Source organism: Silene latifolia, chromosome X (genome assembly GCF_048544455.1).
Source record: "Silene latifolia isolate original U9 population chromosome X, ASM4854445v1, whole genome shotgun sequence".
In the NCBI taxonomy this organism is placed as follows: Eukaryota; Viridiplantae; Streptophyta; class Magnoliopsida; order Caryophyllales; family Caryophyllaceae; genus Silene; species Silene latifolia.
Window position 1 is genome coordinate 311,172,853 of NC_133537.1, and position 24,017 is coordinate 311,196,869.

Consider the following 24,017-nt stretch of genomic DNA (forward strand, 5'->3'; position numbering starts at 1 on the left):
GCTTTAGAGCAGGCCTTCACCGCTGCGGTGATGGCTGTTGGGGATGAGGTCCATGAGGAGGAGGCTGTCGAGAAGGAGGAGGCCCCGAGACGGGCCAACGTTGGGCGAGGAGGTCGTCAGCTGAGAGGAGCTCCGGCGTGGGCTGAGACCTGGGAGAGTAGGCACTTGCTGTGGGCTGCAGAGGGTCACCTGTCCTACATGACGGTGAAGAGTTTGGTAAATAGGAATTCACTACTCATCAGCCATCTTCTTTCATTCATTTGTTCACATCTCTTTGAATTTTCATTCAAAACTAAAGATAGCTTTTGTTTCAAATCATAATAAGAGGCCGGGAATATCAGGTCGTTCTCGGGCTACACGACAGCGATGGAGCACTACGAGCGGCTGTCGGCGGAGGAGCGCGCCATGATCGAGCGCGGAGCGTTCGGTTCTTTGGTGCAGGCCTGGAGGGGTATCGCGAAGAGGAAGCTTCGGGCTAACCTTAGCCTGGCCCGCGCTTTCTTGGACCGATTCTGGGACACGACTTCCACATTTCACATGCCTTTTGGCGAGGTGGGAGTCACTCTAGAGGACTACGACATGATTTCTGGTCTGCCGTGTGGGACTGAGGCTGTGGAGTGGACGGAGACTGCCATGAGGGTGGACTCGGCCGAGGCTAGGGGGTTGATCGGCTGGAACTTGTCGCCGAGGGTCATCACGATCTTAGGGTTTGGTACCAGCTCCTATGTTCGAGACTACTTTGCGGGAAAGATCCCGTGGCCGGTGACGATTGACGGGAGGGAAACGGCTCCTCCTCCTCGTCTGGTACCGAGCGGAGGGCTCGTTTGTGGCTCGGTGGTTTTCGTCTTCGATTTACCTTGGAGACAAGGGCGAGAGGCTATCGACGAAGCTTCTTCCCTTCCTTTTCGACCGAGCTCCCTAGGGCGTTGGGGACCGGGGTCATTGCTGGTTTTGCGGTCCTCATCCGCTTCATGAGGGCCATGGTTCGTCCAAAGTTGATGGAGAAGGGGACTTCTCCGGCGCCGTCGGACCGGACTCTCTTTGGAGGTATGAACCTTCATTTAGATTAAAATCAATTCCTTTCCTTATCAAATTACGAAAGATCGTTATTAACTATCTTGCCTCGCAGGCGTGGGTGTACTCCTACTTCCCGGGCCTCGCGCCCAAGAGGACGGAGCTGCTGGAGAAGGCCTATCCCGTGGTGAGGGATTGGGTGATGTGCAGGACGAAGAGCAAGCGTTCTTCTCACGGTGTCTACCGGCGGGACGTGAACGCTCTTCAGCTAGACAGCGTAAGCATCTCACTTCTATTCATTTGCTTCTATATTGCTTTTAAATTGATCATAAGAATGATTCCTTTGTTTATCTTGTCCCAGTTGGTGCCCAGGCCTTGGGCGAAGTACGCTGGAGCGCCTCCTTTTGTGGCTGAGGTCCTTCGACCTAGGAGCTCGAGCCGGCTGCTGTTGAGGACGTCGATGGGTCATGTGTGGTACTTGGGCGAGCGCTTGGCTCGTCAGTGCTCTTGGGACGTGTTGACGGTTCCCATTGATCCTCCTAGGACGATGTTCAGGGAGCCTTCTGAGGCAGAGAGGGAGGCGGACTTGGCTGGCGCTAGTGGTGACGCCCTCCTTCTTCTTGGCGAGGACTACTCGGCGTTCCTCTACGGGAGGTTGGCGTACTGACCGGTAGTGGTAAGCATTTTTACCCTTCCTCTTTACTTGATTTTTTTGAACTATGATGAAGGATCATCGATTAATGAGAAACATTTTGACTTTGCAGGAGGTTGAGGCGGCGGGCATCGAGCCCCCAGAGTACCCCGAGACCCTCGAGTACACTGACGCGACCGGGAGGACGACGATCTCCGAGCTATGTGACTTCGACGTGGCTGTGACGGATGCTGGCCTGGACGACTGGCAGCATCTGATTCGAAGGGTAAGCCTCTAATTTTGTGTGATTTTTGTGTAAGAACACATTCGATTGAGTTTGTTCAATTATTGAGAACTTCTTTTTGAAAATGCAGGTCGCGGCGTCTCGGTTCGTGGCATTATGGAGGGTGGCCAATCGGCTGCGAGCTACTGCCATCGAGGCACTTGTCGGCGGTCTAGGTCGTCAGGTATGAACCTTGTGACTGTTCTATTTTTTGAATTTTGATTTTCCAAATTTTCTTGAAACGATTGACATGAGCCAATTTTGTTGTTTACAGTGTGACCGCGAGCTGGAGGGAGAGTTGACCCAGTCTCGGGAGGAGACAGCTCGCTTGTTGAGGGAGCTCGAGGTTCGAGACGCCGAGATTGCTGCTCTTGCGGCAAGGGTTGCAGAGCTGGAGGGCGACCAGCAGTAGTTTTGTGTAGTTTTTGTTTGTTTGTTGGCCGAATTTTGCACAGTTGTACATTTTGGACCTTCATTTTGAACATTCTGGACTTTGTTTGGGGCTCGAGCCCGCAGTTTGTTGTACATTTCCCTTTTTGGTTGTATATATGATGGCCTGAGTGCCTTTGCTGCTGGGTTGCGTTGCTTATGTCTGCAGGTTAGCTTTGAACAGGTTTGGTAGATGACGGTTTATGCCGTCATGCCGCCGAGATTTACATAGAAATCACGCAAAACATACATTTGTATATACATATGGCCTTAATTAGCGCAAAACGAAAGACTCAAAAAATGCAAAAGCAAAAATTTTGCCAAAAATTTGCCGGAAATGACCGGACGGTAGGGAGGGTTACCCCCTAAAAAAAAAGAAAAAACAGAAATCTATAAGTTAGAAGAAATGAAATAAATGAAGTAAATGTAAATTGAAATGAGAATTATTTCCTAAGATGAAAATGAAAATTATTTCCTAAAATGAAAATGCGCAAGTGTGGTAAAATGTCAAAAATGTCGATGTCGCCTCGAAATGCGTGCCCGCGGGATTAGGAAACCTGAAACATGGTATTTTTCGCGTATTTACCAAAACAATAACCCGTAGGAATAGGAAATTATTCGTCATGGAATTAAGAAAGATCCAACGCGGAAAATCACAGAAGTGAAGCTGAGGAAGAGGCGCAGCATGAGCTGCGTCCCTTTGAAGAGGCGCAGCCAGTGCTGCGCCTGTTCCCAAGTCGTTTACATTCGACGGATTTTGGAAACAGTATAAATAGAAACGTCGATGGAGCTTTTATTCACACAATTCTTCCGTCTCTTCTTCGCCTTATTACATAAAATTCTCAAGATAAATTCTTCATCATGAATACTTTGGAGACTCGCTTGAAGGAATGGACCAACGAATTTTCGAACATGGAGAAATATGATATGGGTGCCTATAATCTTGGGTCGTTGTTGAGTTTAAAACTCATCAAGGTTGTCAATTCGTTCTTGGATGCTTGTCTGGACTATTGGGACCCGAATTACCATGTTTTTGCGTTTCCTGGAGGCGATATTTGCCCATTTCCTGAAGAAATTGCCGCTATTGGTGGGTGGGACCCTGAACACTTGCCTGCCATTCCTTCCACTTCGCAGGGGTACAAGAGCAAATTTAGGGACTTGCTTGGGTTGACTAGACTTGAGGTGGACCGTCTAGTGACTTCGAAAGGAGTGCGAATGTTGGATTTCATAGATCGATTCATCAACAGGGCCGACCCCACCGTTTCTCATGTTGCTAGGCGAAGGGCATTTGGTTTTTGCTTGTTGCATGTGTATGTCTTCCAAGGACATGTTGATGAAGACTTGAGAGGTGATCCCCGTCTTCTGGGCCTTGTTGAGCAAATGGAGCTACGCAGGAGCCCAACTTGTTTATGCTTAGGAGAGATCCTGTTGGGCTTGGATAATAGGAAAGCCAATCGTGACCTACCGTATTTGGGAAGTCCCGTCATTCTGCAGGTAAAAGACATTTCTTTCCTTTTTTTTCTTTTTTTTTTCGTCTTTTTTTGTTCGTTTTTCTTTTTTTTTTTCTTTTTTTTTTTATGTTTAATACCCGCTTTTGGTAGGTTTGGCTTATGGAACGGCTCCGATTGATCGAGCCCCCAGTTCATGTTCCTTCCTATCATGCTTGTTCCATTGCAATGAGGACTAGGCTTTACATGGTGGATTTCACCCGAATCTGCAATTATTGGGAGAACAAACTGAAGAGCGATGATGGTTCCTTGATTGTGGATTGTTCCGTGGTGGCACCTCAAATCTGTCACTGGAGTGTCTTCTTTGGATCCTACTCGGTCCGTGCGCATTCCTGGTTTGGAGTTTATGGTGTACATCTTCCCGGAGAGGCTGATGAGATAGGTGGAACTGAAACAGACAATCCCTAAGCTTGATACTGTCCTGCAGACTGCTGTGGCGCTTACTACAGAAAGCCGAAGAGAGTGGGCCATTAAATGGGCTCAAAGAAATGTATGGTTCTTGAACTCTTCTGCAAATGCCTTGTGGGTGTCGGATTCTTATCTGCGATGGAGGAAAGCTACTACTCAGGAAGAGCGCGAGAGATTGAGGAAGCGCGAGCCCGTTGACTACAAGGTGCGTGAGGTAGAGAAAGAAAAAGAGAAGCATTTGACTAAGGGAGAGGAAGAAGCCGGGTTTCGAGTCGTTCATCCTTCGAAAAAATCGAGGACCTCTCCTGTCGCAGAGATGGTGGTTGGCAAGAATGGAAAGTCTAGGCCTCGAGAAAGACCTTTGGTGATTAGGTCCGAAGTGGCGCAAGAGCGTCCGGCTCGAGGTCGTGACAAGAAATATGACAAGAATGACAAGGGCAAAGGGAAGATGGAGGAATAGCCCGAGTCTTTATTTATTATTTGTTATTATTATTATTATTTATTGTTGTAATAAAAAGGTGGGGTTTTTAGAATCCTAGCCTATTCTATTTTTATTATGTAGCGTACTATTATTATTAGAAAATGAAATGAAAAAGGTTAAATGGTTATGAAATCGTTGTGATTTTCTATTTATTATTCTTGTCGAATTCCAAATGCAATGCAAATGTCCTTCTATTTACATTTTAAATATAATGGGTTGTATCCTGTGAAGGATTGCCTATGTATTCACTTAAAAAATGAAATCAAACCCTTACGCGTAGTTCGAGTAAATGTAAAAGAATAATTGTTCTAAGCAAGAGCTTGTAATGAACTTAGAAAATAAGCATGAGCTTTTTGCTTACTCTGAAGGTGCAAGTTTAGTTTATTTGATGATATGAGGATGACGAAATTGTCAAAATGCAAGAGCACAGTGACATTAGCTTGTTTCAGCTTGGCCAGGGGCCGTTTATTTAGTGTCACAAGAGCGACACGTGGGGTTACGCGAGGCGCGTTTTTGTTCCTATTCTAGGCATAGTACCGCTTTAGTTGGTTAAGGTTTGTTGGGTTTGAAAACTCATTCCCGTCTAGGTCTGTGATTCTAACCGCACCCCCTGGAAGTATGGATTTGACTAGAAATGGTCCGGCCCAATTAGGTTTGAATTTTCCCCGTGGGTCGACAGGTAGAAGAGCTATAACTGATTTAAGTACTAAGTCTCCTTCCTTGATGTTTCTTGGCCTAACCCTTTTGTTGAAAGCCCGTTTGATACGTGCTTGATATGTTTGGACATTATGCAAGGCGCGTAGCCTACGTTCATCCAGGAGGATGAGCTCTTCATATCTATCCCTCTTCCAATCGGCTTCTGGGATTTGACTTTCGAGTAGGATACGCAAGGATGGTATCTCTAGCTCGACTGGTTGTACGGCTTCCATGCCGTAAGTCAGATAAAAAGGAGTAGCCCCAGTGGGCGTCCTGACAGATGTACGATACCCCCATAAAGCAAAGGGTATTTTTCTTGGCCAATCTTGATAGTTGTCAATCATTTTCTTCAGAATCGTGACAACATTCTTGTTTGCCGCCTCTACCGCGCCGTTAGTCTGTGGTATGTAAGGCGAATAGTGGTGATGCCGAATTTTATACTTGGCTAGCAATTGCTCGGTCTCATCTTGGAAATGTGATCCATTATTACTAATGATCTCATGTGGGCAACCGTATCGACAGATGATGTTGTTTTGTATGAACTTTGCTACATTTTTAGCCGTGAGACTGGTGTAGGAAGCTGCTTCTACCCATTTGGTGAAATACTCGATTGCCACTAAGATGAAACAGTGACCTCTGTTTAGTGGGGTTATCTTCCGATTATGTCAATTCCCAATGAGAAAATGGCCAAGTAGATGTCATTGTATAGAGCAATGAAGGAGGGACATGTTGTACATTCCCGAAGATTTGGCAATTGTGGCAATGTCTTACGTATTTGATGCAATCGGATTCCATTGTTGTCCAATAATACCCCAAACGTGTGATTTTCTTTGCCATCATGGGCCCACTCATGTGAGAACCGCATTCTCCATCGTGGACTTCTTCCATCACCTTTCGCGCCTTTGAATGATCAAGGCAACGTAGGATTACACCAAGAGGTGTTCTTTTGTATAACTCTCCTTGCATGAGAATATATTGGGAAGCTAGCAGGCGTATAGCACGTTGTCCCCTTTTGTCCATATCGGGTGGATAGGTACCATTGAGCTTAAAATTCAGGATTGCTTGGAACCAGGGTTCCTGCGCGACTTCCTCTTCGTCGCTGATTTGGTGGACATAAGCCGGCTCTGACCGTCGTTCGATGCACAAAGGCATTTCCACCATGTGATCCGGCATATTAATCAAAGACGCAAGTTTCGCAAGAGCATCTGCGAATTGATTTTCTTCCCGAGGTAGGTGTAGTTACGTCGCATGATCAAAGAATTGGGCAACTTGGTCTATTCTGGCTTGATAAGGTGCTAGGCTTTTGCTTCAAATTTTCCAAGATCCCGTAAATTGGTTGATGATCAAGGATGAATCTCCATGTACTCGGAGGTTCTTAATGCCTAAGCTCACTGCCGCTTGTAGTCCAATGAGACAAGCTTCGTATTCTGCAGCATTATTTGTCACCTCGAAGTCGAGTTTGACAGCAATTGGTGTATGCTCGCCTTCAGGAGAAATGAGCAACACTCCTACTCCAAATCCTCTCAAGTTTGATGCTCTATCAAAATAAAGGTCCCAGGAGTCTACGTCAGTTTGGAGTATATCCTCGTCTGGAAATGACCAAGTGTCTATCGTTTGTGCGTTATTGATGGGATTTTCTGCGAAGAATTCGGCAACGGCGCGACCTTTTATTACTTTCAGAGGCACGTATTTGAGGTCAAATTCTGAGAGCATCAAAGTCCATCTTGCTAGGCGTCCGTTGAGGACGGGCTTCTCGAAGAGGTATTTGACTGGATCCATTTTGGAGTATATTTTGACGGAGTAGCTAAGCATGTAATGGCGTAGCTTCTTCGTTTCCCACACAAGAGCGAGGCATGTCTTTTCGAGCTGTGAGTATTTGCACTCGTACTCCAAGAACTTCTTACTAAGGTAGTAGATAGCTCTTTCTTCACTTCCTACGGTTTGAGCTAGCATGGCACCCATGGCTGTTTCGGTTACCGTGAGATATAAACCAAGAGGTTGATCTCGTTGTGGTGGCATGAGCACTGGTGGTTTAGCCAATATCTCTTTGATTCGATCAAATTCCTTCTGACAATCATCATCCCACATGGTGTGATCCATTTTCTTGAGTTTCTTGAAGATAGGCTCACAAATCATGGTGAGTTTCGATATGAATCGACTTATATATTGCACTTTTCCCAGGAATCCTCTGACTTCTTTTTCTGTTTGAGGTTGTGGTATTTCGATCAGAGCTTTGATCTTGGAAGGGTCTATGCCTTGTTGGCTAACGACGTATCCCAGGAGTTTGCCAGATGTTACTCCGAATGTGCATTTCTGAGGATTGAGCCTCATGTTGTACTTTCGTAGCCTTGTGAAAAATTTGCGAAGGTTCGCAATGTGCCCTTCTCTATCTTTGGATTTGACAATCATGTCGTCTACGTATACCTCAACTTCTTTGTGCATCATGTCATGTAAGAGTGTAGTTGTGGTGCGTTGATATGTAGCTCCGGCGTTTGATCAATCCGAATGGCATGACCGTATAGCAATAGGTTCCCCATTGAGTGACAAAGGCGGTCTTATGCATGTCTTCTATGGCCATATTAATTTGATTATAACCTGCATATCCATCCATGAAGGATAGTAACGCGTGGTCTGCGGTGTTATCCACCAATATGTCAATGTGCGGTAGAGGGAAGTCATCTTTAGGACTTGCTTTGTTTAAGTCCCTGAAATCAACACAAACACGGATTCTTCCATCCTGTTTGGGTACGGGTACTATGTTGGCTACCCAGTCAGAATACTCGGAAACTTTGATGAACCCGGCTTTAAATTGCTTGTCAACTTCTTCCTTAATCTTGAGAGCCCATTCTGTTCTCATTCGTCGAAGCTTCTGTTTTACAGGTTTGAAACCTAGCTTAATCGGGATTCTATGTTCGGCGATATCCCTGTCGATCCCTGGCATGTCTTTGTAGGACCAAGCGAAAACGTCTTTGAATTCGTTTAGGAGGTCTATGAAATTGGCCCTTTCGGTAGAGCTCAAGGTGGTCCCTATCCTAAGTTCTTGAGGTTCTAGTTCGGTTCCTACATTGATGGTTTCGGTGTCTTCTATTACTGGTCCCCCTTCCCCTTCCTGTAGTATTTCTTTGGCTACGTAGGGAGGTATTTCGATCGAGTCTGGGTCTTGGTCATCCTCAGTATCATCGTAAACAGAATTGCACTCAAGATAACACGAAGATTAAGCAGAACCTGATTTATTCATATTAAAGTTTGAGTAAAGTTGAAACAAAGAAGCCAACTGATCCATGGTCAGTGGCGGCAAAGGGACAGTGGTTGGGACATTTCCCGAACTACTGTGACTACTTGAGGCTAAGCTAGGAGAAACAAAGGGAGTGGGGGTGACGACGGGAGGAGACTCTCTAATGACTTCTCTAGACTCCGACTCTGACTCCGACTCCGACTCGAACTCATCGTCTTCTGGTTCTCCTTTGAACATCTCTCCTTCTCCAGTGGTAAGCTTGAAGAGTCTTCCTTGATTGTTGGTCCATTTGATTGATTTTCTCCATCCTTTCTGCTGACTTGCATTGGTTTCTGTGATTAACGTGGTGGGGTTGAAACGATCTTCTTGAAGTATCATGGTAAAGATCTCGTCCTGCGCGGCCCCAACAAATCGATCTTCTCCAAACAATAGGCTAACAGCTTGTTCGTCTAAGCAAGGTGCTTGACGAGTTTTGACGGTAGGAACCGTTTTTGGCGGGATGAAGTAACAATCGTGAAAGATCTCGATTCCGGCTAGCTTCCTCTCGAGATAATGCCAAGGCTCGGGAAATCCGTGAAAGAGTTCTAGGCTTCCCTCCTTAACAAAGTACCCATTTAGGGTAGGGAGATAGGCTCGCATTTGGACTCCTACATGCTTACGGTTTTGGACTTGAGCGAGCATTTCGAGAACCTATTCTTTGGTGGGTTTGTACCCTAGTCCAAGTGGTATCCTTTTTTAGTTGCCTTCCTTGTATGGTGCGGTGTTTCTTCGGGTAGGGTTCAAAGGCATTCCAGGGAAGTATCCCTGGGTTTTGAGCATGTGGTTGACCACCAAGTTGGAGTAGGGATCATAGTATAAGGGTGCCAACTCGCTTTCTATGACACTTATGCTTTGGAAGCCCCCAAGTTCGTATACGGGATCTGCAAGGACTTGATTGTTTGACTGCTTTTCGATTATTGCCTTGATGGGTGACGAAGTGATCGTCACTCCTTTGCCATTTAGTGGGATCTTGATCTTTTGATGGAGGATGGATGTTACTGCTTTGGAAGCGTGAATCCAAGGTCTTCCTAGAAGTATGTTGAAGGAAGCTTCGATGTCCACTATTTGGAAGTTAACCTTTCGTTCAATTGGCCCTGTGGCTATGGTTAGGTTAACAAGTCCTACCACTTTTCGTCGTGTACCATCATATGCACGCACACCTTGATTGGTAGGGGTCCAATCCGACTCTTTCATGCCTAATTTGTATGCCGTTTTGAGGGGTATGACGTTGACCGCGGAGCCATCATCTACCAAGGTCATTGGCACGTTCTTCTTTAGACAAATCACAGTGATGTAAAGAGCTAAATTGTGACTAGCGCAAAAAGGTGGCAAATCTTCGTCTGAGAAAGTAATAGGATTACTTAGCTTTGGTGACTCTTGGAAGACCAAGTTGACTACATCTTCGGGTGTTGAGTTATGTGCTACATTTAGTTTGGCGAAAGCTTGCAGTAAAGCTTGGCGATGTGGGAATGAGCTCGCTATTAATTGCCAGACTGAAAGATCAGCCTTTGTCTTCTGTAATTGATTGAGCAAATGATCAGTGGAGTCCTCTTCGTTATCATTTGGTGTGACAACGTTGGTTGGTCCATTTTGAATAGTGCTTTGATATGGACGACCCGAACGAGTTAGGTGGTCCAAATCTTGGTCTTCACCGTTTTGGACTATCTCCTTGACTAGGGAGTTCTCAATGAGGTACTCGTCTTCATCGTCGTCGGCCCAAATCCTATTGATTGTAGCTAGTTTCCTCATTCTCCTGATTTCATCCTCTAGTCGTATGATTTGGTCGACTAGTTTATCTACCACGGCGACTATTTCTTGCATAGCAGCGTTTTGAGAGAAGATCAGTGACATATGCTCTTTGGGTGTTGCGTTGGGATTGCGCAAAGTTATCACCTTATTTCCTAATTCCCAAACTTGTCTATCCACACTTCTTGCCCATGTGATGAAATCGGAAATGGTAGGAGAGATAGTAGAATAAAACCCTTCATTCTCGATTGCATGGATTTCATCTTCGATTGGAGAAATGAGGTGTGAGCAATCTAAGGTAGATTCGTCACTTGTAATCACTAGAACTCCAAGAGGATTCTGAGTGTTGTTGGGTTTACCTCCCGGCGGTATTGGCAATCGACCATCTTCAATCATGTCTTGAAGCACATTTTTCAATTTGTAGCATTTTTCTGTGTCGTGCCCCTTGCCCCTATGGTATTCACGAGACGAGTTCTCGTCCCGAATTTGGATTTCCTTTCGGGTTCGGGAGTAGGTCCAATGGGTTGGAGTTTGCCTTGCTTCATTAACCTTTTTAGAGCGTTGGAGTAAGTGTCCCCAAGATTTGTGAATTTCCTTGGTGGAGTAGTTTTCTTGGATGGCTCGAGAAGGTTAACTTCATCTGTCTTGCTAGTGGAGCCGTATGAATGACTTGTTGAGCCTTGATATCCTTGACCTACCGTTTTGGACAAGAGTCCTTTACGGATGTCATCTTCAATCCTTGTCCCTAGTACGGTTAAGTCTTTGAAAGTTTTGATATTTTGGTATCTCAAATGATTAGCATAGATGGGTTTGAGATTGTCCACAAACTTCTCCACAAGGGTAGCCTCATCCGGGCGTTCAACTAGTTGGGTACTAGTATTCCTCCACCTACTTAGGAAGTCGGTGAATCCTTCTTTGTCATTTTGGGTAAGAACCTCTAGAGTGCGCATGTTAACTTGGATCTCGGCATTATCCGCATAATGTTTAGAAAACTCGATTGCGGCATCTTCCCAAGTAGCGACTTTCTTGTGTTCTAAGGAGTAGAATCATTGCTTCGGGATGGTGTCACGAGATGAAGGAAAGATCCTTAAGAACATCTCGGGTTTGATGCCTTTGATAGACATGTAATCCTTGAAGGCACGGATGTGGTTCAAAGGGTTCTCGTGTCCCTTGAATTTAGGGATGTCCGTCATATTGAAGTTGGTTGGTAATTTGGCATTGACGACTTCATACTTACGATTGTTCTCCCTATAAATGTCATCCCCTTTAAGGTACATCAATTGCTCCTCTAAGTATTGGAGTCTTTTCTCAGCTACAGTCGTCCCCATGAGAGGATTTTCATCCCTGGATTCATCTGCGGAGTCACCTATTACTTCACTTTCATGGGGAGGCAACCTTCCCTCTACGGCATAGATCCGTCCCTCGATGGTCTCAAGGCGATCATGGACTTGGTCTTGGGTATCTTAGATACGGGCTAACGCGGCTAGGATTCGATCATTACCATCTTGAAGTTGGTGGAGGTTTGTTTCGCTGGATCCAGGCATCTTGAAAACTGGATAAGAGATCGATGACGAATCAAAACACGATCGACTTATTCTAACACACTTGCTAAAAGAAGAAATGTTTGGACTCGTGAAGTGGGTGTGGGCCACTTGTGTTGAGTGAGCTTTGAAGAAAGGACAAGGTTTTGAAAATGTGATCCTAGTCAACCATAGTGTAGTTGTAGGAGTGGACTCGAAGTGAGGTTTTGAAATGGGCTTGTGGCCCGAATTTTGACTCGACAAATGGACAGAGTTTTGACTGGGTTTTGCGCTAATCAATGGCCTATATTATTTTTTTCGAAATTTTCATTAAAAGAAGGTTTTGATTTTTTCAAAAATCGTCATGGTTTTGTTTAGAAATGATGATCACGTAAGGTACAAACATTCATACAAGCATTATAACGGGATGCTGAGTGCATTTAAAAGGGTTTTGGTTTAAAGGGTGGGTTGCCATACCGAACCATTAAACCCGAAGTCTGTGGAGAGGCTCATACCAAACAAGAGTAAGGCCGATTCCTAGTCCATTTCCTCAAGTAGTGAAGGCCCTTGATACAAACAAGAGTAAGCATCATGGTATGGATGACGTCAATCGCTATCCATCCTTAGGCTTAAATAAGAATTAGGACTGTTTAGACGGGAGGATTGGTCGAATGGGTTGGGTTGGGCCTAGGAAGGCCGAATACAACGGTCTAGGAAGACCGAGTTATGAAAACCGACAATTGTCTTGTACAAATTATTCCCTAACCTTGTTCAAGTTTCACCCTTGCTACACGTAAGTGTATTTTCCCCAGAGGAGTCGCCAAACTGTGGACAGCGGGGGGCCCACGGGGGCGCTTAGGAGGAAGAGAACAAGCGTTTGCATTTTTGTTGGAGTCGCCACCAATTTTTATGGGAAATTGGAACCGTTCGAATACCTCGTGTCATGTCTAGACACAAAGTAAACACATGAACACTAAGCAATCGTTACCCTTAGCATTCTATGTCTAGAATGACTCTCGTGGATGCCAATGAACACGGGTGCTCACGGAGATCTAGAGTAAGGGGTGAGGGTACGTATTAGGAAGCTCTTTTAATCGAACACCTAATCCCGCCCGCCTCGATAGCGGCCTCTACTAATGATTAGGGACATCATTTATACTCGATATATCGTCGGCTATATGCATGCAATGCAACATCCAAGTTTTAATCCTAGCATGTTAAAATTAACTAAGTCGGTAGACACGTAGTTTAACATACAATTTAATGTCGAAGTAGGATTTAATGCTCAATTACATGTGAAAGCATACAAATGATACAAGAAATATGATAAATGCAATAAAAGAAAATTACAACAATGAAAATTACAATAATTACAACGGATTAGGCGGTTTATGTCGAAAATACCTTTAAAACGGATAATTTGAGAAAACGAATAAAAGAATAAATCAATGATCAAATCAGAAGGTGATAATACGAATAATAGTTAATTATACGTACGCTAAATAACTAAGTCAAGGCAAAAACGGAGTTCAGGGACATAATTCAACTCGGAACAGGCGCAGCAGAGCTGCGTCTCTTGGAATAGGCGCAGCAGTTGCTGCGTCTGTTCCTGACCTGAATTCTGGCTGTGAAGCCGGAATTGCGTGTTGTTAATACTCATTGGTAAATTTTATGATTGATTAAATTATTTACTCGGATGAAAATGATTAGTGGATTATTTACATGTGATTGATGGGTCATAAAGTAATAAAACACGGATGAGACGGAGTTAAACGAATTAATTACATGAAAGAATGATTGATTAGTGACATGGGTGAATGAAATAAACTAAACATGATGAATTAACGACAAATCAGTGACGAATATGACAATAGACAGATGAGAATATATCAAAGAGTCGAATTACAGAAACTCAATATGAACAAATCGAATTTCTATAACCCGGGTTGATTTTAATGACGAAAACCCGCAAATATGAGATTACTTGGGATTTAAGTCGGATTTATGATGAATAAAACGTGTTAAAGATGATAATTAATATACATGTGAGGTTAGGATGCTATTGTATCAAAGAATTGACGAAAACAAACGAAAACAAATCAAACAAACGAATTACAGAGGACGGAGGAAGAAGAAAAGAAGCAGGAACTGCGGCAGCCTCACGAAGAGGCGCAACAGGTACTGCGCTCCTTCGAAGAGGCGCAGCAGTTGCTGCGTCTTTTCTCGACGTCTGTCTACTGGAAATCCGGAAAAAGAGGTTTTAAACAAGTCTTTAGAAATCGGTTTTAATTGGTATTTTCGACATAAACCTTACATTAGTGATACAAAAAAGTAAATAAAATAATAAAAGAAGGATTTACACCCTCAGACTTACATGTTGACGAAACGAGAAGGACTAAGATATCGATTAGTGATGATCGAGGCGAATGTAAAGAAAGTGCCCTCGTGAGAGGAAAACGATTAGATTAATTAAGTTGATTATGGTGGAGTTGGTCAAATTGGTCGGTCATGCAAACGAGGCTGGTACTCAGAAGGATCCGAGCTTACGTGGTCGAATGTTCAAGCACGTAGACGCCAAAAAGTAAGAACAAAGGTCTAGAATGCAAAGGGAGAAGAGAAGGGCGGACACTCGCGTGAGAAATATGAGGAGCGAAGGCTCCTATTTATACTAATCACGTGAAGGAATTAGGGTTTCGGAGACTCTTTGGAAGTGAATCTCGGAAAGATATGAAAAAGATACGAAAATTACGCAGAGAAGGACCTGGGAAGAGGCGCAGCAGTCACTGCGTCTCTTGGAAGAGGCGCAACACCTGCTGCGTCTGTTCCCAAGTGATTTCCTCCTGCGGAAGAAAGATTTCCGTGTTTAAGTTATGGTAGGACGGAATAATTTGGTTTTCCTTAATATTTTATGTGAATATTACGGGAAATTGCTTGCCAAAGGATAAAGATTGTGAAATATTTATAAAATATGGAATAGAAATATCCGGAACATTCCAGAACATTCTGACTCGGGATTCAACGGTTATCAGAAAATGAAGGCGGTTTTAGGCCCGGACTCCAAATGTACTCTAATTACTGTCAAAACGACCGTATCGGCACGTAGATGACAACTAAGAGGTAGATATTAATATTTGAGCAATCACTTGATGATAAACTTACGAACTGTCACAAATCGTTCCGCGTAGCAAACATGCGGCTCAATCATCACCGGGTGGTTTGCGAGAGGTGCAGAAATGAGGTATCTACACACGGTTGTCGCAACCCTATCAAAAATACAACCAACTGGTCCCTATAAAATGTAGTAGAGGTAGTCGTGTATCGAATCCACAGGGAGATGGAAAAATGTATGCTAAACTAAGTCTGTCTAGTAACTGTTTCTTGGGGGTTTTTGTGGTTTGTTCTAAACTAAGGAGATTAAAAGAGAAAGAGAACAAGAGAAATTAACAGGTAGAGAGAAATAGTTAGGACAGTCGGTTCACCATGGTTTTCTAGGAATCTAATCTAGGGTCATAAGTCAGCATAAACTCGGTCTGCAGGGTAATGAAAAGGTCCTCTTGGTCCACTATTCACCCTAAAACATTACTAGCTTAGCTTTCACCCACACTAGCATGCCCTAATGTTCATTGCAGGTCTTACCCATTCCAATCTCTCGATCTAGGTCAAGGTGTACCAATTCAATTAGCCAAATACGTCGACTCAAGCAACTAATTGCTATTAAATGCAGTGATTAACAACACAAACCTAATTTGCACCAAGCCCTAATCACCTATTCATAATTCCTAAATTACCATGGCTCCCCTATGTCCTAGTATAGGAGGATTAGCTATGCATGACTATGAAGGAATTAATGATAACAAACAAGACAAACAGATTCGACATAATGATAGATTGCTAAACTAATCAAGAGAGTGAATAATAAAGAGGAAGTAAAAGAACAAGAATAATAATCGCAATAAAAGTTAATTCCAATAAACATTAGAGATACCGAATACAAGAGAGATCCAAGCAATAGAGTAGTTAGGTCTAGAGAGTAAAATTCCAAGAGAAGGAATGAAAGAGAAGAGAAGAGAATAAGTGTCTCAAGACTGCCGTCCCTCCTTCAATTTATTCCTAGATATAAAAGAATATCCGAAAATTAACTAAAGTTTGCGTATCAGACTACACCTCTCGATCGAGTAGAAATAAACTACTCGATCGAGGACAAAACTTAACAAACCTCTCGATCGAGTAACACAAGTACTCGATCGAGGACTTCAACAAACACCTTTCTCGATCGAGTAAAGGGAGGACTCGATGGAGGTCTTTCTTCATCCATAGGAGCTCGATCGAATGGTTTTGACAACCAATCTTGGTCGATCGAGAGCAATAACACCATATTAGTGTAGGTGCACTCAAGGCATCTTCCGTAACCACTTCACGCATCCTTAGGCATCAATATCCGGGCTCCGATTATTCTTTCTTCTTTCTTTAAAATGCAAGCAAATGGGGCAAGTTTAGGCTCGATTATGCTCCTTCTGGCTCATTCCTGCAATTAATACAAGATAGACCAAAGTAGACTATTCGGGGGACATTTGTAGCTAGATGCCACATAAATAACATAGAAATGTGTGCAAATATAGGGTAAAAACCATATATAAAATGCACGCATCAAACCTCCCCAAGCCAAACCTTTGCTTGTCCCCAAGCAAACTAATAAATGCAACTAAAGACAACTAGTGGAACGGGACCAACTTACCAGCTACAAATTGTCCACCAAAGCCAATTTAATGCAACAACTAACAAAGTGGCGAAAAGTAAGTGCAAACGAGTTAAATAAATGCTTTAAACTATCGAACCGTCGACCTTGCAAGACTCATATATATCGGACTCTCACTGGTCGCTCATCACACAAATTAAGCACAAGGTGAGTATGAAAGAATGAGAAAGAAAGAAGTAAAGACACTCAACTAACTCGACCTATAAGAACATGTATGCAGCTGACATGAAACCGATTTCTACCGACCGTACATATGCATTCCAACCCATCAGGACCAAGACACACGCTGAGGAGTTACATATAACGTGAGGTGAGGCACTTGGGTAAGAAGGGGCAAAATAGATTTGGATAAGTGGAGGAAAAGCCAAGCAGTACAACCAAAACCAAATAATCATCACATTCCGCTTCATTACTCCATATAAAACACAAAACCGTGCCATTGTGGCAATACATAACTCACATCAACAAAAGACTCCCTATAAAAAAGTAATGATAAACATGGGAGTATTATTCAACGATCTTTTTCTTTTTCTTTCTTTCAAATCTCTTTTTTTTTTCATTTCGCTTTTCTTCTTTTTCATTCACTACCAACTTCAGATCTTTCGAAGCGAAGCAAATCTGACATGAATAACAGCATACCCATGGTAACCACGCAACTAGCTTGACAAGGAAGGCTAAATTTGGATGTAGTTAGGGGGTCAAATGGCAAATTTGGCTAATGTGAAGTTAAAGGGTAGTAATGGAAGAAGGGTTGTAAGTTACCTCTCCATGTGTGTCACCACCGCAAACCGAATGCATACAGGTACCGAGAAAAAGGGCGTCATGCACATGCAAATTGATGTTACATGTCTTATAGAGAGTACTGCTCACATCCTATATGAAACTGGTCATGAATGTCACCAGTTTATCAAGCTCTAAACCTTAGAATGTTTATGTAGCTTGCCAATAAGAGAGTCAGGTCTATTCATTCAGATAAGTTTAAACTAAAAACTCGTAGATTATGCACATTACCATGACAACAAGAATGTTAAGAATATGCAAGGCAAGGGTAAAAGACATAAAGTAGCATAAAAGTTCCATCATACCGACTCAACCTAAATACAAAAGTAAACGTGAAGTTTTTGAATTTTATGAAGTTTTGAATTTTTTATGGGATTTTTGTAATTAAAATAAGCAATGCATGCGAAAATAAATGAAACGTGCAAATTGAAGTGCATTGAAGACAATATGCGAACACAGATATGGATGCATACCCTCCCCAAACCAAACCGTACAATGCCCTCATTGTACCAAAAATAGGGAAACGAAATGCAAACTGAAGAGAAAAGAAGAGGTAAGGTCGGAAAACTTACAAGATGACGTGAAGTAACGACCTCCCCAAACCAGCCAGCAACATGGGAGGTCGTAAATAGCCCCGTAATAACCTCGCAGAACACGAGGCATAGCAGCAGAACTCGATCGAGGAATAGGGCGTTCGATCGAGTGGATTGGGTTAGCAGAAGTGTTTGATCGAAGAGAGGGAGGCTCTTGATTGAAATGTTCTCTTTTGTAGGTACTCGATCGAAGAAAAGAAGCATTCGATCGAGCAAATTTGGCAGCAAAAGTGTTTGATCGAGAAGAGAGGGTACTCTATCGAACAGTGTTCATGAGAGTCCTGTAAAAACGCAACAAAGTTCTACGGGACTAACACAATAGCTCTAATGTTCAGCCTATAGTTCAGAAAACTAACAACTAAAGCACACAAAAACGAAATAAATGTTTTAACAAAAGTACAACAAATTACAAGCCGGGTTGCCTCCCGGATAGCGCAGGTTTAAGAGGTCCCACACGACCTTTTGACTTCAATTATCTGATTTATCTGGATTGTCTAAGTAGAGGACCTCGACCTTGCCAACCACGTCATTTACATGAAAGTAATGCTTCACATACTGGCCATTTACTTTAAATCTTTCGCCCTCAGAATTCTCTAATTCAACGGACCCAAATTTGGTGACAGCAGTCACTGTGTAAGGGCCACTCCACCTGGACTTCAGCTTACTAGGGAACAAGCGCAGTCGGGCATTAAACAACAACACCTTCTGCCCGACTTGGAATTCTCGAGGTATAATCCGTTTGTCGTGCCATCTCTTCGTTTTCTCTTTGTAAATACGCGAGCTATCATAGGCATTAAGCCTAAACTCTTCCAGCTTATCTAGCTGCAACAAAAGATTCTCACCACACAACTTAGGATTATAATTTAATTCACGAATGGCCCACCAAGCCTTACACTCTAATTCAACAGGTAAATGACAAGACTTTCCATTAACCAACAGATATGGTGATGCGACAATCCGTGTTTTAAAGGCAGTCCGATATGCCCATAATGTGTCATCTAACTTAAGACTCCAATCCTTCCGTGATTTAGAAATAACCTTGGCCAAAATCTCTTTTATTTCCCTATTAGAGACCTCAACCTGACCACTAGTTTGGGGATGATACCCCAAACCGCGACGATGTTGGACACCGACCCTAGACAGTATAACTGTTAGTTTCTTTTCATTAAAGTGCATTCCCCCATCACTAATGACGACCCTAGGGACACCAAATTGGGGAAAAATAATCTTTTTAAACATTTTAATCACGGTCTTGGCATCACAGTTAGGTGAAGCAATAGCCTCCACCCATTTTGACACATAGTCTACAGCTACTAAAATATACCTGTTACCTTTATTAGATGAGAATGGTCGTTGGAAATCAATGCCCCAGAATCAAAAACCTCGACCTCTAGAATGCCGTTTTGTGGCATCTCATGTCTCTTAAAAATATTTCCCGAGCGCTGGCAAGCATCACAAGCTGCAACGAACACTTTAGCATCTGCAAACAAAGTAGGTCAATAGAAACCAGATTAAAGTACCTTAGCCACGGTGCGCGACGGACCGTGGTGAGCGCCATAAGAGGAAGAATCACAGCCTTCCAAGATTGCTTTGGTCTCCCACTGTGGAATACACCATTTGTAAAGACCGTCTGCACACTCCTTAAATAAATAAGGATCATCCCAGAAGTATTGCTTGGCGTTGTAAAGAAACCGCTTTCTCTACTGATAAGACATGTCAGGTGGCAACTCGCGAGTAACAACGTAGTTAGCCAACTCTGCATACCATAGATCATGGTTGATTTGGGTTTCACAATATCACGATTTATATTTCCCCGGTGAACTCCCGTTACTCAATCGAGTATGAAAATTACTCGATCGAGTGGCCTCTACTCGATCGAGTGACAAAGCTACTCGATCGAGTAGCCTCCGCTAGATCGAGTCACCGGAACTCAAAGGCTTACTATATCTCAAGGTTAACTCGTAAGGTTTCCGAAGGTCTAGACAAGTGTCTAAGGTCAGTCAACGGGTCCCTAAAAGGACGGGTATTTTAGTCTCTCCCCCTTAAAAAGAACTTCGTCCCCGAAGTTCCAACTCATCATCCCCCACTACACAAGGTGAAACACGAACTAAGACACTGACAACCATCACCCCTGACAAGGACAAGCACATCCGTTCTTATATACCACCCATCCATGTACGGCCACCACACATCATCATCATCTACCTTAGCAACACACTATCAAATATGATCTAATATCGAGTCAGCAAACATGCGTTATACGCGAGGACACACTAACACAACCGTTACTACCACATACTAACTGAATTTTAACCTTGTACGATTTCATACATCGCACACATCATACCTACCCGATACAACTATTTTATTTACCGATCACACAATTAGTCATCAACAACAATTAATTACTAATCACCAAAATACAGTAAATTATCACCACTTATACAACAAGCAAATTAGCATTCATTTGAAATTAATTCCACAATATTGATATCACTTCTTTAAATCATTTATATCACTCAGCAAGGTAACAATTCAATAAATTAACAACTTCGCTTAACATCCACAAGCATTACCACTACCCAGCTGGCGTACAAAGTTTAATCTTTTAATCAACAAAATGGTTAAGCAACTCGAAAATCAACGATACGATGGATTTTGTTAAAATTACTAACAATTACTCAAAATGTGATAAGTTTGTCATAATTTGTCATTTTCTCATGCGACATTACACTTCCCCTCTTAAAAGGAACTTTGTCCCCGAAGTTCAGCTTCAAGACGAACTACAAACATTACACGAAACGATAACCATATTCAATCTTGACATTACGAAACACTTGTATTATACGTTGAGACTAACAATTATCATGGTATCTCATTGACATTACATAGATAAAATGTTTGCATATGAACTACACATTAAATGTACATAACAACAAATACGCAAGTGAGATGTTCCGTCATCCAAGTAGTATACATGAACACCGAGAAACTCCTTAAATGACATTGCCCAAACATGTGTACTCGACACAACTAGTTGTAAACTCAAGTCCGCAACAAGAAATTATAACCACCGTTTAACATGGTACTTCAAGCAATTTAATTAAGCATCCAAAAAGGGTGAAGATAATGGAATAATATTGATATTATATAAACTGCACCTGAAACATGACGACATGATTACCAACCATGACAATGAAACATATTATCAGCGAGATATACATAGCTGGTGTCAAGTAATACTTTTAAAAACCGGAAAATACCGCTAACAGGGGGTACTCGATCGAGTTAGGGAACCACTCGATCGAGTTGAGGCTACTCGATCGAGTTCAGCAGCTACTCGATCGAGTATCTCGAGTCCAGTAGTCAATTTAGACTTCCATACGCAGTTACTCGACCGAGTTAGGGGCACTCGATCGAGTAACTGTAGGTCAAGTTACTCTATATACAGGTTGTCATGCCAAGAAAACATAACTATCACCGGAGTTTCATCTCCACCATTGTCCACCTGCATAACAAGTTTCAAAATCCAACCAAATACGGCCTTATGGCCAAGTACAAACCAAAGTATATCCAATGTACGAACAAAGACTGGTGGTTTTTGGTGAACAAAGACTGGTGTGATATATACCCTGATAAATATGCCCATTTCTTGCCAGAGGGACTATTTGATCATTCTCCTTGTCTGGTAAGAAGTACTAATAGTGTGCAGGGTAAGAGCAGTTTTAAATATCTGAATATGTGGGGCAGCTCTAAGGATTTTCTCGGTACTGTTAAGAATAGTTGGGAGAGGAGCATAGAGGGCACTCCTCTCTATAAACTGACCACAAATCTGAAGAGACTTAAGGCAGGACTGCTTGAATGAATAGGGATGCTTTTAGTGATATTGAAAGCAAGCGCCAAACTGCGGCAGGAGGTTGAGGGTTTACAAAAGCAACTGGGCATGGATCCTGATAATCAGCAGTTACAGCAGCAGGAGTATGAGGCCTCCCAGGAGCTTAAAATTAAGAGCTTGGCTAGAGACAACTTCCTTTATCAAAAGGCAAAGATTGTCTGGATTAAGGATGGTGACTCTAACAGTGCTTATTTTCATAATACAATCAAGCAGAGAAGGAATAAGAATAGAGTGATTATGATAGAGGAATAGGATGACAACATGTGTGATACTCCTGGACTGGTACAAAATGCTTTTCTGGATTATTATAAGCATCTCTTAAGCTCTAACCAAAGGATACAGAGAATTCACAGGAAGATCATTGATCAAGGCCCTAGGTGTTCTGAAGCTCATACTGTCCTCCTACTCAGACCCGTCACTGGTGAAGAGGTCAAGGACACTCACTTTAATGTCCCTGATGTCAAATCCCCAAGACCAGATGGGTATAATAGTAGGTTTTTCAAATATGCTTGGGGAGAGATAGGCAAGGATGTTATCACATCTGTTCTAGATTTCTTTCAACATGGTCAATTTTGAAGCAAATAAATGCTACTAATCTTACCATGGTGCCTAAGTGTGATAGACCTCGAATTGTTATGCAATATCGTCCCATTGCTTGCTGCAATGTAATTTATAAGGTAATCTTAAAGATTATGTGTGCTAGACTGGCTGATGTCCTCCCTCATATAGTGGATCAAATCAGGGAGCTTTTATCCAACACAGAAGTATTCAAGAGAACATTTTGATATATCAGGATCTGATTAGACTGTATGAAAGACCTTATTTCTCTCCCAGGTGTATGTTTAAAATTGATCTAGGGAAAGCTTATGACACTGTAGAGTGGGAGTTTGTGGACAAGTTGCTGATCATGCTGAAGTTTCCCCTGAGATTTAGGAATATGGTAATGCAATGCATTACTACAACTTCCTTTTCTATTTCTTTGAATGGTGAGATGTTTGGTTTCTTTCCAGGGAAGAGGGGTCTAAGGCAGGGAGACCCTCTTTCACCCCTGATTTTTACTCTGTGTATGGAATACCTGACCAGAACCCTCAAATATGCATCTGCTAGATATGAGTTTGGTTTTCATCCAATGTGCAAAAAATTAGGGCTCACTAATCTGATGTTTGCTGATGATGTCCTTATTTTCAGTAGAGGGGATGCAGAGTCAATGATACTTTTACTGAGGTCCTTCTCCACTTTCTTAAAAGCTACTGGTTTAAAAGTAAGTGCATCAAAATCTAATGCTTACTTCTGTGGGGTATCTGACCAACTCAAGCAAGAGATTTTGAGTGTTTCTGGGTTCAATGAAGGGGAGCTGCCTTTCAGATACTTAGGCTTGCCTATCCAAACTACTAGATTGCAAAAGAGAGATTGTGACTGTTTGGTAGAAAAAATTTGCTCAAAAATCCATAGCTTTGGGGCTAGGAAATTCTCATATGCAGGAAGACTGGTCTTGGTACAGGCTGTGTTAAAAAGTCTTTGTTCCTACTAGGCCTCTTTATTTATACTTCCTAAAGGGATAGTCCATAGAGTAGAAGCTACTTGCAGGAACTTCATATGGGAAGGGGGCACTGATTATAGGAAAGCTCCTTTGGTGGCTTGGGACAAAGTGTGCAGGCCTAAAGAAGAAGGGGGTCTAGGTCTTAAGGAAATGGAGATGTGGAATAAAGCTCTGGTAGGGAGACTTGTGGACTGGGTATATAAGGGAAGGGACACTGTTTGGGTTCACTAGGTGGAATATAATTATCTCAAAGGAAGGGCTTGGTCTGATTATGAGCCTACTACCAATTCCAGCTGGGTTTGGAGGCGTATATGCAGGGTCAAACAGGAACTTGCAGCAGGCTATTCAACTGGCAGATGGCATGATCAAGCAGATGGATACTCTCCTGCTGGCTGCTACAGGTGGCTGAGAGGGATCAGGCCTAAAGTTTGTTGGATGAATGTGGCTTGTAATCCATGGAACA

General features: G+C 42.8%; 1 protein-coding gene across 1 annotated transcript; it reads left to right on the top strand.

Moving 5' to 3' along the window:
• Positions 1 to 21,666: 21,666 nt before the first annotated feature.
• On the top strand, positions 21,667 to 22,266 carry LOC141620518 (uncharacterized). Its single transcript, XM_074437367.1, has 2 exons — positions 21,667 to 21,886; positions 21,989 to 22,266. Exons 1-2 carry the CDS (start codon positions 21,667 to 21,669, stop codon positions 22,264 to 22,266), a joined length of 498 nt encoding a protein of 165 aa, XP_074293468.1.
• Positions 22,267 to 24,017: the final 1,751 nt, after the last annotated feature.